The sequence below is a fragment of the Fusarium odoratissimum genome (assembly GCF_000260195.1).
Source record: "Fusarium odoratissimum NRRL 54006 unplaced genomic scaffold supercont1.17, whole genome shotgun sequence".
In the NCBI taxonomy this organism is placed as follows: domain Eukaryota; kingdom Fungi; phylum Ascomycota; class Sordariomycetes; order Hypocreales; family Nectriaceae; genus Fusarium; species Fusarium odoratissimum.
The window spans coordinates 790,890-807,057 of record NW_022158703.1 but is presented as its reverse complement, the minus strand read 5'-3'; the positions used below and the strand labels follow the sequence as shown (position 1 = coordinate 807,057).

The following is a 16,168-nucleotide window of genomic DNA, read 5'->3' as shown; positions in this document are numbered from 1 at the left end:
GCCTTCCGGCCACTTAATTTTGGGTCATTTTGGAGAGCCTGGAGGGCAAGAAGGATCCTAGCCTCATATAAAGACTCTGACATGTTGGGTGGTTGAGAATTATCTGATCAAATAGTGATAATATAAGGTGAGGGATTTTTGGGACACTCGCTTATCTGGGACACTCGCTTATCAAACACGTTAATCTCGATTTCTTATTGAGGTTAGTTCAACTCGCCGGTCCGATGTCACTGTTCGAGATCCCTGGTCTACCAATCAATCTCATTTTCCTAAAAGGGTATAAACTGGGCCCATGGCTTGACCTCGATCATCTGTCCCACCCAAGCCGCCGTCCGTCTTCGTAAGTCATCGTCGCGTATCCTAGGCCATTCCCTCTCAATTTCCTCTTTCATATTTAGAGCGTTCAAACGAAATCTCGCTGCAATCATCCGCTCAGGGCCAGAAAAATAAGCATGGCACCATCCTTCACGTTTGTCAATGTTAGCAATGCCCCCGGTCTTGGGCCTAAAGAGGCCAAGCAGATGAGAGGCCATATTACCAAGACGAATTTTGCCAAGAGAAGACAAAGATTAGGCAAGCCGAAAAACAAAGGAAACACCACCTCACCTTCAAGTCCATCCTCTGCCTTGACCGCATTGGGCGAGCGGCAGTTGCGGCATGCACTCGAGCCGGTGGCCGACAGTTTGCTCGTCCGCATGATCGAGCCGACATACTCCCCGGTCGAATACTGTAAGTCGCTTGTTACTATTTCTTGGAGGTAACGGCTAATCGGGATTGCAGTAGTTTGCGAGTACCGCGCGTTAATCTTCCCAGCCGGCCTCGGCTCTCCCGGATCAAACCGAGAAGCAGACTGGATCGCCCTACTGCACTCTGAGCCAGCCCTGGTCGAAGCATCCATGGCCATAGCGATAAGACATTCACCCCGGCTCCAGAGGACTCACGGTATTCGTGAGGCGTCTGTGCGCAAAGGAAGAGCTATCAAGATGATCAACGAACGGCTGGACACGCCCTTAGGATTGACCGACGGCGTGCTCAGCGCCGTCTTCACCTTGACCTTTGCAGAGGCAAGTAACAGTATTTAAGCACCACATAAATCTCTAACATATCGCACTTCAGCTTCTTGAGAGTGATGTCAAAGCGAGAGACGTCCACATCCAAGGTCTGGCCCAGATGATCAAAGTTAGACGTTCATTAGGGAATACGGCAATCCCATCATGGTTCGGTGATTTTATCCTATAGTATGTCTAATGGTATTCTGCACTCCCATGAGCATTCTTCTACTAACCGTTACCAGTGATTCAATTGGTCATACGATCCTTTCTGCCAGCTATTCCAATGTACCCCTCATCAACGCATTGAGAAATGAAGACGACCCTAAGCAAATGGACGTCGCAGCAATTCGATCCGATGCCAACGACTTGCGCCAATTAATAGATAATTACCACGCTTCCACAACACTAGAGCGAGATACAGCAGCTATCATTAGGTATGAGGTTCATCGCCTACAACTGAAAGTGGATACACTGCTGGGAAGCCAAGAACATTACATCCGCTCTCTGCATGATTCTTTACAGCTTTTTCTGTCACTATTATGGCCTATAGAGGAACGACGGTCGTTGGATATTAAGGCCGAGAACTTGAAGTATGCGCTGCTGCAGCCCCATATCAGGCTATGCTCCTCGATGCAGCTACTAGTCTGGCAGCTATTCGTTGGTGCAGCTGCTGCGGAACCCGCGAGTGAAGTTCGTTCATGGTATGTTATCAGATTACGAGAGGTTGTAAGCTCTATGAGAATAGGGGGACAGGACGTTGCAATGGAGACTCTGACAGCCGTTTTCGCACCTGATGCTCGCCTGCTGGAGAAGTTCAAGACGGTTTGGGATGAGGTCTCCTTTGGGCAACAAGCAGTTTAAATAGCGATAAGCCCCCTCTAAATATTACATTCTCCTTCAATAAGCTCGGTAACTATTGAAGACAGCAGGAAAAATAAACAGGAAATTGTCTCCGGGTGAATCCGCCTGGCAACTCCACTACAGCGTCACGTGGAGCTGTACCCAGATGAGTCAATAACCAATGAAGCGATTTCATCACCAACTTCGATTCATCCGCATTTCGCCACTGACATCCACGATGGGCCCCGACTCAACCACTCAAGACCAGGCATCCCCTGCTCAGAAGACATCGGTCCCTACCACTCTCATATTCGATGGGCAGCAAATAACATTGGAGAATGAGCCGTCAATACCTCTTTACCGGCTTAGCCGCACCATAGCCTGCAAAGTTCAGAAGCATTGCAGCATAATATTCGAACAGATCGAGGTTGTCGAGACATCCCATCCAGATGGGAAAGGTTCAAAAATACGGCAGCGCCCTCATGATCTTTACTACCTTGTGAACTCGCTTCTCATGCTGCAACGTCGACACGATACGCCGGCGTGTTACCTCACCGCTCCATCGCCCAAAGCATTGGGCAATATTCAGGTCGACGTCTATAATACTCCTTCGCAATGTCTGGGATTCAAAGCGATGCTCAACGCCGACAAATCAGCAGATGATGTTCAACTGTTTAAAGTCGATACCCAACAAATCTTGTTTGAGATGAGGCCGAAACTAAAAGGCGGTCCTTATCAGTGGATAGATGCAGATGGGCAGAGTATTGCATATGAGCCAGGTCAGGAGGGCAATCACAAGCTCGTAATTCAAGTTCCATTGCAACAAGACATCAGGGGTGCCCTGGTAGCACTATGGACGTTGAGACTCTGGTATGAGCATATCCACGGTCAATCAGAATGACAGTGAGGTCAGTAATATGTGAAAAGTTTGATTAGTCTCAACTCATGCATGTACAGGGTCATACAACTCGCCAACCTCCATGCACACTTCATTCTAGTTCAGAAAAGCGCTTACTCAGAAGAACTGCTATGTGGACGCTGTCTGTCAGGTGAGACACGAACAGGTAGGCGACTTCCATAATGGTTGGGGGCAAATGAAATAGATAGGCATTTCTCATAAGTATCATACATAGAATTAGATTATACACCACCCGAGAACTAATATGCACGGCTCGATATTGGGGCTTCTACCGCTCAACATCTCCTGAACTGTGTACCTCAAACGCGACGGTCTTACTAATGCCGATCTGTTTCGTGTCCATCTCATCAAGATCAATATCCGAAGAAGCGTTTCTGTGGTCCCTGCGACTAATGATGCGCTCTTGTGAACTTGTCCTGTCACCGGTCGACTCTCCTCCCCGAACCTCAACAATGTTCTCGCCTTGCTGGGTTGTGAGGACAATATCGCCGCCACGGCCATTCGCGAACTGTCGATGTGGATAGCCACCAGGCTGGTGTCGGCTTTGGCCTGATGAGCCGTAAACTTGGTTGTGAAAAACGACCTTTGATGCTAAGATGTCGATGCTGAGCTTGTCAGCGTGGTGGATTGAAGTGAACAAGGTAAACCTACATCATCATTACTGGGAACATGCATTCCATACTGTACGCAAACCGATCAATCTGTGAAGCAAGATTCGTCGCACTTTGTTCAGCATTTTGGAAGGAATATGTGATAGCCCGTATGATGCCCAGTACTGCAAGAAGTGCCAGTCGGACCTCAGTACTCCGCATCAAGTATCTGAACAGACCAGCCTTGATAGCAGCGCTAAGTGACGTCGATTTCGCCGAGCTGAAGACTCGGAGGAGGAAGAAAGAACTAAGGCATTCCAAGAGGGCGATGAGGATGAAGTATCCCATATGTAGATGGTTGATCAATGACTGATCAGTGTCGAGGGCGTTCATTATTCGTCGGGCTCGGACAGCTGCAATTACCACGCGAATACCGGAGACGGAGATGATCATGAACCAGAATCCGGTGGCGAAGATGATCCATTGGCGACCACGTAAGACTCGACTTAGGATGATATAACTGTAGAACGAAAGGCCAGCCTCTTGAACCTGCGACAGCAATACATTAGCTCGAATCGAATATCATGAAGCACTCGGCAACGTACCAGCCACAGAACATCGGCGAACACGGAGGCTACAGCCTTGGTCGTAGTAGAGTTACCCTCTTCATAGAAAGCATAATAGCAAAGCCCGTTGGCTATAGCGCCAGCAGCAGACGTGACGATCGGAACGATAGAGACAGGACCAAAGCTCGTGATGCCAGCGACCATAAGACCAAACAAAACATTAGCTATCCCGATCGTGCTGAGGATCGACCAGCTCAGCTCGTAGTAAACAGGGTCGTCCATAGTGTATGTGCGATCGTCGTCGTGTCGGAAGTAACCATGGTAAGTCGGGGAAACCTTGCAAACAAAGCAAAAGGGAAAAAACACGACACAGACGAGGGGCGGCTAAGCTTAATAGCGACTGTCACAATGGGCCTCTTTACCCCGTGGAGGGATTCCGGGGTAGACCGATCTGGAGTGTTGGTGATCACGTTAGCGAAGGGGGGTACCCCAGAGTGGACTGATTGATCCGTCCATTTTGGGGGGGCATTGGGGGGAAGTGACAATATAAGCTGAACTGTTTGTCTGCATGTTTCAGTTGATTGTGAGTGAGATATTTAATTGAGGATCCCTCCGCACTCAGCTGGTGGGACAACTTTGGGATCCGCAGAGGCGAAGAGAAGACCAGATGAAGATGCATCAGCAGGGAAGAGGCTGTTCTGGCAAGTTGCTGATTGAAGCGCTAGAAAGGCAGGGTAAACTAAAACGGTAGCAGACCCGGCCGCTAACCAGAGGTGTTCAGCCACTGTTGGTTGCTATTTGCCAGCAGCTCACAACCAACACGAGAGTACGCGGATTTGCATTTCTCCACCGTTGTTATGTGCTGTGCCTCGCTGCGTGTGCGTTGCATCCTGCGCGTGGAAACCTTTTTCCCTTGTCTAGCCTGGAATCCTTCGTCTTTTTTTATCCCTGGCACTGGCTTTTGTTGGTTCGGAGTGAATGCTGACACCGGGTGGCTTGGTTGGGTTACCCGCTGAAGAGTTTGGAGTCGTGCGGAAGGTCGTATTTCCCAATATTGAACCGAACTGACTCAACTTGTTCCGAGGATGGAAATTGAAGAGAATGTGCCTCTTGGTCTGTGTCATTTGAAAACTCCGATTTGACAGTTTGCGTTGAAACGTTTGAGGTGATGTGATGTGGAGAGTGGCTTCTCCAATATTAATTTAACCCCCGCTGCAAGCTTCGTGACATGAGGTTCCGTCTTCTGGGATTTCGCGTTTCGCTTTTCAGACTCGAATTTGCGTTATTCCTAGAAGAAAGTATTTTATACAGTTGAGAATTATATACCCAGGGATGGAACACGAGCGCCTGTCAATGTTTGACAGTGCAACCATCTTGACAGGAGGTTGTGTACCATGTTGTCTCTGAAGCGTTACAATCCTCTTCAAGGATGGCTTGCCAAGGCTGAAGGATTTGCTTCACCCCAGAATCTCAATGACCGGTTTCAGTCACCGGAAATTACTAGACACTTCCCCGACATATGTTCTCGAAGCCTTATTAACGTTATGCGAAAAACTGATATCGCCAATGATTTCCAATACGACCTCGGTAATCGACGGTCATTTCAATTGAGCGAGCGGGTTTCTGTCCGAAAGAACGGGTCCCATCAGATCAGTCGTATTTCCGATCTACTTCCGGATCTTCAGACTCCATTTCTTCTTATCACGAAAATATCATTGGTAACGTATGACGCACTCGAAGCCAACTACCGTCGAAATGTGGGAATTCGTTAAACTATTCGGCCCGCTAATGTTATCTCCATGACAAATCTCGCCAGAATGTGATTTTTAATAAATTCTCGCCTCTGTCATATTGTGCTTTTTGGGCAGTGAAAGATGCAATCGCTTCTGCAGTATCGAAGGGCTGGTGCTGCAGCTCAGGCGCAGATTGATCGTGATATTGGCAAGGCGAGACAGCACACGACATCCGACGCTGGGCGCGATATCGAAGCTGCACGGGAATGTGGAAAGTCTTTGGATGAGAAGGACGAGCCGAATCCTGGGCGGCTGCCTCCTATCACGGAGGCAGATACTTATGCTTCGAGCGATGACATCCCCGAGCAGTCGCTGCAGCAGATTGTAACGGCACAAACCATTCGACAATGCATGTCCGGGGGAATTGCTCTGGGCCAGGTACTCACAGGAATCAATGTCCAAGATCACAAGAACGACAAAGGCCACGAAGGAAAGGTTTTCGTGGTTGGTTGGGAGGGTCCAGACGATCCTCTTGATCCTCACAACTGGTCCGTTGGAAGACGGATTGGCGTGACGCTGCAGATCTCCATCATTGCTCTTTTTGTCGGAGCAGCATCCGGAATTGATGCGACTGTTCTTCCGCAAGCTGCAGAGTCACTTGGAGTCAGTGAGGTTGCTGAATCTCTCGCAACGGGTATGTCTCATGCTCTTTCTCACCGCACTATGGAAGCTAACATTTTCAGGCCTTTACTTGGTTGGGATGGGCCTCGGTTCACTAATAGCAGGCCCCTTCTCCGAAACATTTGGTAGAAATGCAGTTTACATCTTCTCCATGGCAATCTTCATGATCTGGATCATGGCATCAGCTCTCGCACCCAACTTTGGTGCGCAAATCACGTTCCGCTTCTTGGCTGGCTGCTCAGCTTCAACACCGCTTGTTTGCTCCGGAGGTTCTATCGCAGATATGTACAACAGTCTCGAAAAGACCTGGAGCTTTCCTCTGTATGCTGTAGCTGGTTTTGGTGGACCGATGCTTGGTGCTGTAATGGGCGCTTACATCGGACCATCGAGCGCTGTGAGCTGGCGATGGACTGAGTGGACTATGCTTATAGCATCGGGGCTTGTTCTTGTACTCGTTATGCTCTTCATGCCTGAGACTTACGGTCCACTTCTCTTGCAGTGGAAAGCAGCTCATTACCGGCGGATCACTGGAGATGACCGGTTTCGATGCCAGCATGAGATTGCTGATGCTAGTCTCTTCAGTAGACTCAAAGTCAGCATGACGCGGCCCTTTCTGATGCTGACTGAACCCATCATTATCGCCATGACGATATACATCAGTGTGCTGTACATTGTACTATTCACCTTCCTTGTCGGCTGGCCGTATATATTTGAGAAAACGTATGGCCTTGGCCAGGGACTCGCCAACATCATCTTCATCGCCATGTTTCTCGGAACGCAGATCAACTTCGCTTTTGTTCCTATCGTCTACCGTAAGACACTGCGAGCGACCCAGAACCAGGGAGATGACCACTTCAAGCCTGAAATACGTCTCTGGTACGCCATGCTCGGTGCAGCTGCTGCGATCCCCATCTCGCTCTTTTGGCTCGGTTGGACCAACTACTCTAGCATCAGCATCTGGTCCGCCATTTTCGCCGTGGTCCTTTTCGGCTATGGCGTCACGGGTATCTTTATCTGCGTTTACATGTACATCATTGACTCTTACGAGATATACTCGGCATCGGCATTGACATTCGTGTCTTTGACGCGTTATATGATCGCTGGAGGAATGACAGTAGTGGGCATACCGTTCTACGAAAACATGGGCACCCACTATACATTGACCATCATGGCATGTTTCGCGGTGGTATTGGCGGCGATTCCTTACGTCCTGTACTTCTATGGACACAAGATAAGGGCAAAGAGCAAATATGCATTCACACACTAGATAGACAACCAACATTCAGGCTCCCAGATAGAATCAGTATTTATAGTTAGAAGGCACCTCAGATTATTCCTCGGCCAATTTCTGCAACATGTCGTGCAGCTTCCCGGCCACGAACCCAGGATTATCCAGTTGAATAAAATGACCCGCGTTCGGCACCTGGATAGGTCCTTCACTTCTCTCTGAGCTCGTCAATTTCGCCAGTCCCTCATTATAATGATGCCAGTAAGTATTCATGTAAGCCTGTACAGTCTCCCCAGGAATGTTGAAGTCTGTTCCTGTACGCTCTGCAAAGTAGTTGAAGTCATGTCCCAGAACAGTGATGTATGGGTCTTTGCCGTCGACTTTGGGAAGAGCTGGTGAGTCTGAGTGACCAAGAAGTTGAGTAAGGTTCTTTCGACTGAGACCTTCTCTTGAGCCAACGCTTGGATGAAAGCGCTTTGCGGTCTCTTCTCGAGCAACGCGTAGATTGTCTGCTGTGACCCCTGGCGGAAGACTGGCAGGGTCGAAGCCCTCAGAATCTGGGTTAGGGAAGACGGAGACGAAGTCCGTGTCTGTCAGGACACTGTCGAGAAGAAGGGCCCCAGCTACGGTGCCGGGGTACTCAGCAGCGTAGAGACGAGTCAGAGCACATCCAATTGAGTTTCCAATCAGCAAAAGCTTGGTGCTATCCGGATTGTCGATGCTCAGCCTCTCTTTCAAGATCTGTGTGATGAGCTGTCGGATATCCCGAACTACAGCCATGCAGTCATGTGCGTGAGTTGGATCCGCAGCTCCCTCATCCTTGGGATCACGATCAGTAGTCTGACCCTGTCCGAAGCGATCAAAGGTCAGCATTGCCGGAAGACCCTGAGGAGAGAGCTCCTTGAGTTTGTTCATTGTTGCAATCCATCCTGCCTGCGGTGCGCCGAGGCCATTGACGAAGACAATAAGAGCTGGGTTGGTAGGCTTCGTTGCTGTAGAAGCAGTGAAGCTGTAGGAGAGCTGCGCGCTTGGCTTGGTTTCCAGGCGGATGAAGTCGAACTTCAGAGTAGCCTGGTCTGCCATGATGATCTTGATGTTTTAGAGGCGAGAGGAGAAGTGGTCGTAAGCTGGAAGTCGGTGTCCTTTATATATTTCTCACTGTCAGCATTGCTGACGTCATCTGTGTGATGCTGATGAGGATTCAGAACTTTGAGAAACATCCGTTAAATCCGACTGAGCTTGAGGCTGTATTTCCGACCTCATATGTATGGTTATGGAAATAAATTGCATTACTAAAGAAGTGGCATCTTGGCGGCTTGGCGAAAGCCGAAATGGCTGGTAAGCGTCGCTTCATAAGCCAACAGTGTCCAAGGCAGGCTGACCATTCTGTTGCTCTCCCAGGCGTTTCTCCTCCTCCTCCTCCCTTCTACAAGCGACGCATTGCCCATCCTCATCATTGAAGTGCTCATCCATCTCCTGCTCACAGAAACCATGTGGCTCATTGGAACGACAACCCTTGCATCCTTTCGGCTTGTAAGTACAATCTCGAAGCTGCATTGTCGCGTCACACCAAGCACCGAACAATGTCGCGTCGCTTCCTGGGGTGATCTCCGATGTCCCACGCTCTTCTCTAGCGCAGATGTGTAGAATCTCAACAGGTTTCATGTTTTCGACGCCAGTCTTCTCCACGAGAACCCAACCTTCTCCTCCTGGAGCCAGTCCAAACGTCGGTGACTCGGAGTAAATCATGGCGGCAGAGACGTCCAGGTCAAATTTGACTTTTAGTAGCCCATTCTCTATAACGTCCTCCCAGGAGGATCTTTGTGCTGGTACGACGAAGATCCAGCTCTTGTAACGATCTCCAACGCTCCACCTATTTTCAACGAACTTCGTCGATTCACACCAAGATGGCACGATATGCGGAAGAGGTTCCATTCCTTGGATCTCCGTGGCCAGCTTTTCTTTTGCCTCGGCTTCCGACAATCCAGTCACAGCGTCGTCCTTCATCTTTCTGATAGCCTCTCTGCGGAACGCTTTCTCGCGGCGGTGATGCTCTATGCATTCTTCCACGGTGTCAAATCCCGTGTATACATCAATGCGTGGCCAATAGTTACGGGCATTACCCCACCCCTGAATAGCATCAGAATATAACAGAGAAGAACCCATGTCGTGAGGATCGAATTCCGGCTCACCCAGACAATACAACTGAATGCTTAGTTTCACGATGGCCGCGTCAGGGCCAGCTCGACTCGCGACAACGTCGTAATGGCGACCTGCATGGTCCTTGAATTCGCCATGGCTGGATTTTCCAATGAACACTTTGCATGGTGCTGCCCCGCCCGTAGACAATCGCCGCTCCGGAGAAGTCATTGTGTTGGTTCGTAGAGCCAAAAGGTGAAGAAGCGTGAGCTTGTAAGCAATAATTAGCGGTGAAATGGGGTTAGGCTACCAGCCCACAAAAGTCTGACTGTTCCCCAAGAAGAAATCACCGGTCTTACATGCAGTTACTCTAGCGAGACTACAAGCATGGCGTTGAACCATCGTAAGTGCGAAAAATTGACAGTATATTTAGTAAATGAATTTGGTATCGTTACGCTTTAAGCCATGAAACTCTCAACTACCTTTCCCTCCATCTTCAATGTCTGATTAAGATAAAACTTTCCCGTACCATTAACTACTCAGAATCCTTCTCCTGGTACAGTGGTGGTCCAGGCCGGAGATCACTGTAGCAGGGCAAACTCTCCTCCTCAACATGATCCGAAGGCCTGGCAAAGTCGCTCAACACGACCCGATGCTCAGATCGAAGGATCCGACCTACTCCACTCCTGACAGATAGATCTGGGTTGCCTTGGGGATAAATCTCCTTCATCAGCTGTAGCTCTAGCACCAGGGAATGGGTGACCGATGTGTCGCCGACATCGCCGGTATCTTGGGTGAACCTGGAGGCTTTCTTGATAAAGAAGGGAAGCTCCATGCTGAGTGTTCCTGCAGCGTCGTCCGTGGTCCACCCGTCGTAGAACGAAGATTCGCCTATAGTAATTGTCTTCTTTTGTGCGTGGCTCTTTTCGTCTGCTTGACATTCTTGTGCGTGCTGCGAACAAGCCACGGCTGTGCTCTTGATGTTCTCCTGAAGTATCCAGGTGCCTTTACATACACGCCAGAACTGAATGTCCTCCCCATTGTCAGGACAGCTTCGAAGGCCGCTCATAGTGAGTTTCACATAATTCTTGCCACTAGGGTCAAGGACAGGATCGAAACTGCAGTCGACCTCGATTCCAGCAGCTTGGTATATCCGAGTTGATAATAAAGGTTTACTTGGCACTGGTATTGATCTTGCGACGGGAAGAGTGCGGTTGAGTGTGATGATCTCTGGCAGTTTTGACAGTGATCCTGTTCGTCGTATGGATGTTACAGCCTGGAATTCGTATGTGACGGAAACAAGTGACGTATCCATAGAGGGAGGTACATAACTTGGCACTTGGTAAGAGAAAGGATGCGTGTAATTGTTGCAGTCAAGTGAGGTCGTCGTCGTAATGAAATGGCAGCGCTTGAGCTCTATTACTTGGTGCTTACATGCTTTGCATGTTCTCTTGAAAGGCTTCTTGTTAACCACATGAACTCGCAACGTGGCAAAGAGGCTATCAACTTCGATAGCTTCTTCAACGTTGAAAAGTAGTGAGCCCGAGATAGTCGAGCCATCGGTAGCATCGTCATTGACAATGACGATCGGAGAGGTATCAATTTGGCAGTCGAGAGATGCAGGAGGCCGATTTGGTGATTTCTGCGATCTCTTCTTGAACAGTGGAGGAGCCAGTGACTGTGGCCTGATCAACTGGGATAGGCCTGTCATGATGTCGGTAGTTGCTGATAATCTGGGGTTCTGCAGGTCAAGAATATCTGGGGAATGAGAAATGAAGAACAGGACAGGTGATTAATGCTGGAAGTCGATTGTAAATGCTTGAGAAAGAATGGTAAGAAGAATCAAAATTAAATACTGCTCATACGATTTATTGTAAACGAATAGTTCGGTCATGGTGCCAGAGATCCACCATTTCAATGCCCGGTTCGAATTGCCAAGAAGAGCTTTCACACACTTTCGTGATGATTCGATATGAGCTTGGCATAAACACTAAGCCTTATACGGTAATTCATACCGACATCTCAAGAGATCGACTGCGGAGTCCGGCAGCTCTCGATACTTCCATTCAATCAATCATCAAACATAGCGGAATTAAGCATTTGTCAAGTGGACTTCTTGCGGTAGCTAGACCTGGGCTTTCTAATTTTGGATCTCATCAGGGCCCATCATTTTTGCTTGTTTGAGTCTCAGTATTCGAGGTACACTGGAAGCAGAGCCTTTCCCGTCTGTGGTGCAAAGCCAGGCACATTCGGGATCAACATGAGTGATTCTTCCGTCCGCGCCCTTGACATGACAGCCATTAACCCAAAAGCAAAATCCGGATGCCTTCCGCAGTATCAGCCATATATGGCGCCTTGCTTGATGAATTGTGATAGACAAAATTTGCCATTGTATTGCCAGACCGATTCTTCGCCACCGGTGGAGCGTCCACAGGTCGAGTTAGCGTCCCCGATACCGCTATTCCTAAACAGGCTCTCAACCACGACATGATCTCAGCTTCGCGTTGACAAACCAATTCTGGGCACTTCATCACTCAACCTCACCCCTTCATCACCGCATTCCATAATAACGTTACCTACGCGTCGGCATGATCTGACCTCAGCAATGTCGGATGTTCCGCCCCGTTCTCCCGGTAGAACAGCATCGGGCCAGCCCCGCAAACCCCGGACAAAGAGCTTCTCAGGCTGTTGGACATGTCGCGCCAAGCATGTGAAATGTGACGAAGCCAAGCCGGAATGTAATCGCTGTCAGAAGGCTGGTGTTGAGTGCGAGGGATATGGAGTACGAATATCTTGGGCTTCGGTGAGGAACCCGACGACCTTTAGAAGGGGAGGGAGGAAGAGAAAAGCTGCGGCAAGACTACGCCAGTCGAGAGACTTGGAGTCCATTGGGGAGAGTCTCTCTGAGCAAGATGGCCAATCATCCAATGGCCCAGAGGAGAGTGACAACGGTGACGGTCTTTCGAATGAGGGGCCTTCTGATCTACCGTCAGAAGCTCAGTCTAGCAATACGCCATACTTTCTCGATCAGCACTTTCCTCTCGACCAAGGTCCTTTCACCGGCCATTTGAACACGCGGATATTCCATTCGTATGAGCTCTTGGGTCAAGGCCTCACGACAGGTCCTCCATATGCTTCCCTTCAGCCTGCGCAACCTCAACTTCCCATGCTGCAACTGTTCGACCAGAACCCCATCCCTCAAGACGACATCAATACCCATAGCACGTCAACGCCCGTCAGCCTCGGTGATGTTAGCACAGGCTCTTTGCCATTGCCTGGAGTATCAGAACTTGTCTCACACACATCATCTCCACTCGATACTCCAGGCCAAAGACGCAAGATCACACGTCACCTCGATATTCTTCCTGATCCGGCTCTTCACTGCGAGCTTCTGCAGCACTGGACACTCAGCCTTTGTGACTCACTAAACCCGGTGCCTGGTCATCTCAACCCGTTACGGAGCGCAATGATGCCCATCGCCCTAGAAGGCAGCCGCACGGACTCGGAAAAGTCAACGGGCGCCACGGCATTGTTTCATTTTATCTGTTCAGCGTCAGCATTCCATCTCGCAAAGAAGAGAGAGTGCGAAGAATCGAAAGGATCTCTTGAGAACGTTGCTTTAGAACACCACAATATCGGCATTACTCATCTGGCCAAAAACATCCAGCTATCTAAAAACGGTGCTGATTGCGTGTCACTACTAGCATCCATCATCATCTGTATCTACAATGAGGCGGTGACGCTGCCGACAACGTTCTGGCGGTTACACTTTCGTGGCGCTGTTGAATGGGTCAATCATATTGATCCGCAGGTTTGGCACAAAAGTGACGCAGCTTCAAGTCTGTATCAGATGTTTCGGAGTATGGCCACTGTCGTGCAAGCGCAGTTACTCTTTGATAATCAGGAAACCTCATACTGGAAATTTACTAACGACTTTGGTCCTCAGCCTGAGCCGTATACTCTGTACGAGTCGTTTGGTCTTCCTCAGCCAGTGTACGAGGGTCTTCGCGCGATGAATGCCCTTCAAATGCGGAAACGGTCTTCTACTGAAAGTGATCCTTCTCCCGATGAATTAGACCGGCTAGAGATGGAACTTTATCTATCGGCACCTAATAGACCTGAGACGTCAACGGCAAAAGATTATGCCGATCTGATCTACCACCATGGCTGCATCTTCTACTACGCCGCCTTAATTCACTTGAAACGCAATTTGAAGGACATGCCAATGGATGCGGTGCGTCCACTTGTTGAGAAATCACTGCCACATATTGAAGCTCTACCTACCTGCACGAGTCAACGATTCTCACCAATGATCTGGCCCGTTGCTATTATAGCATTTGAGACAGGCGATACGACAATGCAGCAGCGAATGCTTCATACTCTCGCGTTCTTTGAGGAGAGATCAGAGCTAGCGATCTGGTCACAGATGACGCATCTTGTAAAAGAGCTCTGGGCGTTGAGGAAAAGAGAGGGCGCTAATATCAAGTGGCATCAGACTGCACTGGGAAGTATGAGTGATAGCTTCATGTTGCTATGAATAGGCTGAGATGCCGATAACGCTTGTGACGTGGCCATAGCTTCCCGTTTATCGGAGTCGTGCCGTCCCGTCGGTGCGCACTCGTCACCAATCGCTCGCCCACGTTATGGATTCTTTTACGTGGATTCACCTGAATTACCCCAACGTGATGCAGTCTTTCCCCGCAGAGAGAAGTCAGATGTGTCGTGTGTATTTACAAAAATGGCAGCTCGAGCGCGAGGCTCGGGAGTTGGATGCCGTGAAGTAATTGCTTGACATCAACCCCCTCACAATGTTATCGACGCACGTTGCCCTTTGTCAAGGGTGACAGGAATCCCTGTACAAAGTTTTCTAGCCATTTTACAAGCTATGTTCAAGCACTTGTCCTTCTCAAAGTTTATTCCTCAGTGGCTCGAGAACGCGAGCCAGAGCACAGGATTCGTCGGTACGTCCTGAAACAGAGTTACAAATCAACCATAAAATTGCAACGCAACAGTAATTGAAGCGCCATAGCCAGCTTTTTAATTGTGTGCCTTAAAATCTGACGGCCTGTGACGTTGAGCAGATCTGCCACGTTTGCAGATCTTTCGTGGTCAATTGCCAAAACGGGTTTACGCACTAACAAGCCTTGACGCGCCTCGATGGGGCATCCAAGTCAAGAATTTTACAACATGAATAATGCCGAAAACATTGATGTCACTTGGTGACCAAGTATCTTCTGGATATAAAAAATGGATATCCCATGGCTCTGATCTCCTCCACATTCTCTCCACAGAGTCATATACACCAAAATGTCAGGCAAAATCATCATCCACGCAGTCAGACACGCCCAGGGCTATCACAACCTGGGTGAAGAATTCTTTCACCTGAGGGACCCCGCACTAACGCCATTTGGCCAACAACAATGCATCGAACGACGAAAAGCCTCGTTTCAGGATCAGTCCAAGTTCAAACTCATCGCATCATCGCCTATGATGCGGACCCTGCATACGACAAGTCTAATCTTCGATGATGCCATTCAGACACAGGACATCCTTGCTATCCCGGAGGCACAGGAAATTTCTGATCACGGCTGCGATATCGGAACAGATCCTACTCTTCTCAGAGAGATGACGTTGCGGAATGAGTGGCCTGTTGACTTGAGTCTGGTGCCAGAGGGTTGGAATGATAAGAACCTCTATGGACCGAATAGTCCTGTCACGGGTGCCTGCGCAGCACGTGCTCGCACAGTAAGAAGAATACTTAGAGAAAAGGGCATGGCTTTGAGTCGAGACACCAACGAGGACATTCACATTGCTCTAGTTGCTCACGGAAGCTTCATGCACTATTTCAGCAATGACTGGGAGAACAGCACCACTGGATGCGGTACAGGTTGGAAGAATTGCGAAACAAGGCGATATGTGTTTCAAAACGACGACTGGGACGAGAATGCTTGGCTTGTTGAGACCGAGGAGAGCAGATTAGCTCGGGGCATGAAGGGTCCCGCTCCCTCTGCAGAGGAGCAACGGAAGCTGTATGAGAAGACCATGGTTGGATGGGTTGATCAGGGACTCCCGGACATAAGATACCTGGAGACAGCTTCGGTCATGCCGATACAGGAGCATTCAAGGTTGTAAGATGTACCGCAGATGGATATGTTTTGCATGTGAGGAATGATAGAAGAGATGGACGAGAGTATAATGACCGAATACTCGCTATAGCAGTAGTGTGAGCAGATAGATGCTATCCGAGTTTTAGACATAGAATAATTGCTTTTTCTCGCTGGCCCAAGGGAACGAGAATTCTTCGCATTATCAGGCGGGATGAGTGGTCCAAATCACGTATCAGAACTGTGCATGATGATCATGCTGATCATGCTGATAATCACATCTCTTACCTTTTATGAAATTTATACAACAATCACC

General features: G+C 49.1%; 10 protein-coding genes across 10 annotated transcripts; 6 read left to right on the top strand and 4 right to left on the bottom strand.

Moving 5' to 3' along the window:
* The first annotated feature begins 348 nt into the window (after nt 1-348).
* Nucleotides 349-2,031, top strand: FOIG_10268 (uncharacterized protein). The gene is made up of 4 exons (XM_031210592.1): nt 349-729; nt 784-1,064; nt 1,117-1,238; nt 1,295-2,031. Exons 1-4 carry the CDS (start codon nt 453-455, stop codon nt 1,911-1,913), a joined length of 1,299 nt encoding a protein of 432 aa, XP_031060070.1. The 5' UTR covers nt 349-452; the 3' UTR covers nt 1,914-2,031.
* Nucleotides 2,032-2,043: 12 nt separating this feature from the next.
* Nucleotides 2,044-3,658, top strand: FOIG_10267 (uncharacterized protein). The gene is made up of 2 exons (XM_031210591.1): nt 2,044-2,800; nt 2,850-3,658. Exon 1 carries the CDS (start codon nt 2,074-2,076, stop codon nt 2,791-2,793), a length of 720 nt encoding a protein of 239 aa, XP_031060069.1. The 5' UTR covers nt 2,044-2,073; the 3' UTR covers nt 2,794-2,800; nt 2,850-3,658.
* Nucleotides 2,100-4,671, bottom strand: FOIG_10266 (uncharacterized protein). Its single transcript, XM_031210590.1, has 3 exons — nt 4,007-4,671; nt 3,463-3,950; nt 2,100-3,416 (listed from the first exon to the last, which is right to left on the bottom strand). Exons 1-3 carry the CDS (start codon nt 4,247-4,249, stop codon nt 3,080-3,082), a joined length of 1,068 nt encoding a protein of 355 aa, XP_031060068.1. The 5' UTR covers nt 4,250-4,671; the 3' UTR covers nt 2,100-3,079.
* Nucleotides 4,672-5,361: 690 nt separating this feature from the next.
* FOIG_10265 (uncharacterized protein) lies at nt 5,362-5,739 on the top strand (the record flags this gene model as incomplete). The annotated part of the gene is made up of 1 exon (XM_031210589.1): nt 5,362-5,739. The coding sequence occupies one exon, from the start codon at nt 5,362-5,364 to the stop codon at nt 5,737-5,739; it is 378 nt and encodes a 125-aa protein (XP_031060067.1).
* A 102-nt stretch (nt 5,740-5,841) lies between these two features.
* Nucleotides 5,842-7,809, top strand: FOIG_10264 (uncharacterized protein; the record flags this gene model as incomplete). The annotated part of the gene is made up of 2 exons (XM_031210588.1): nt 5,842-6,394; nt 6,444-7,809. The coding sequence occupies 2 exons, from the start codon at nt 5,842-5,844 to the stop codon at nt 7,646-7,648; spliced, it is 1,758 nt and encodes a 585-aa protein (XP_031060066.1). The 3' UTR covers nt 7,649-7,809.
* Nucleotides 7,712-8,692, bottom strand: FOIG_10263 (uncharacterized protein; the record flags this gene model as incomplete). Its single annotated transcript, XM_031210587.1, has 1 exon — nt 7,712-8,692. One exon carries the CDS (start codon nt 8,690-8,692, stop codon nt 7,712-7,714), a length of 981 nt encoding a protein of 326 aa, XP_031060065.1.
* Nucleotides 8,693-8,959: 267 nt separating this feature from the next.
* On the bottom strand, nt 8,960-9,979 carry FOIG_10262 (uncharacterized protein; the record flags this gene model as incomplete). The annotated part of the gene is made up of 1 exon (XM_031210586.1): nt 8,960-9,979. One exon carries the CDS (start codon nt 9,977-9,979, stop codon nt 8,960-8,962), a length of 1,020 nt encoding a protein of 339 aa, XP_031060064.1.
* Nucleotides 9,980-10,156: 177 nt separating this feature from the next.
* On the bottom strand, nt 10,157-11,609 carry FOIG_10261 (uncharacterized protein). The gene has a single exon (XM_031210585.1). It carries the CDS (start codon nt 11,457-11,459, stop codon nt 10,284-10,286), a length of 1,176 nt encoding a protein of 391 aa, XP_031060063.1. The 5' UTR covers nt 11,460-11,609; the 3' UTR covers nt 10,157-10,283.
* Nucleotides 11,610-12,275: 666 nt separating this feature from the next.
* Nucleotides 12,276-14,779, top strand: FOIG_10260 (uncharacterized protein). The gene has a single exon (XM_031210584.1). It carries the CDS (start codon nt 12,354-12,356, stop codon nt 14,283-14,285), a length of 1,932 nt encoding a protein of 643 aa, XP_031060062.1. The 5' UTR covers nt 12,276-12,353; the 3' UTR covers nt 14,286-14,779.
* Nucleotides 14,780-14,937: 158 nt separating this feature from the next.
* Nucleotides 14,938-16,098, top strand: FOIG_10259 (uncharacterized protein). The gene has a single exon (XM_031210583.1). The coding sequence runs from the start codon at nt 15,056-15,058 to the stop codon at nt 15,878-15,880; it is 825 nt and encodes a 274-aa protein (XP_031060061.1). The 5' UTR covers nt 14,938-15,055; the 3' UTR covers nt 15,881-16,098.
* Nucleotides 16,099-16,168: the final 70 nt, after the last annotated feature.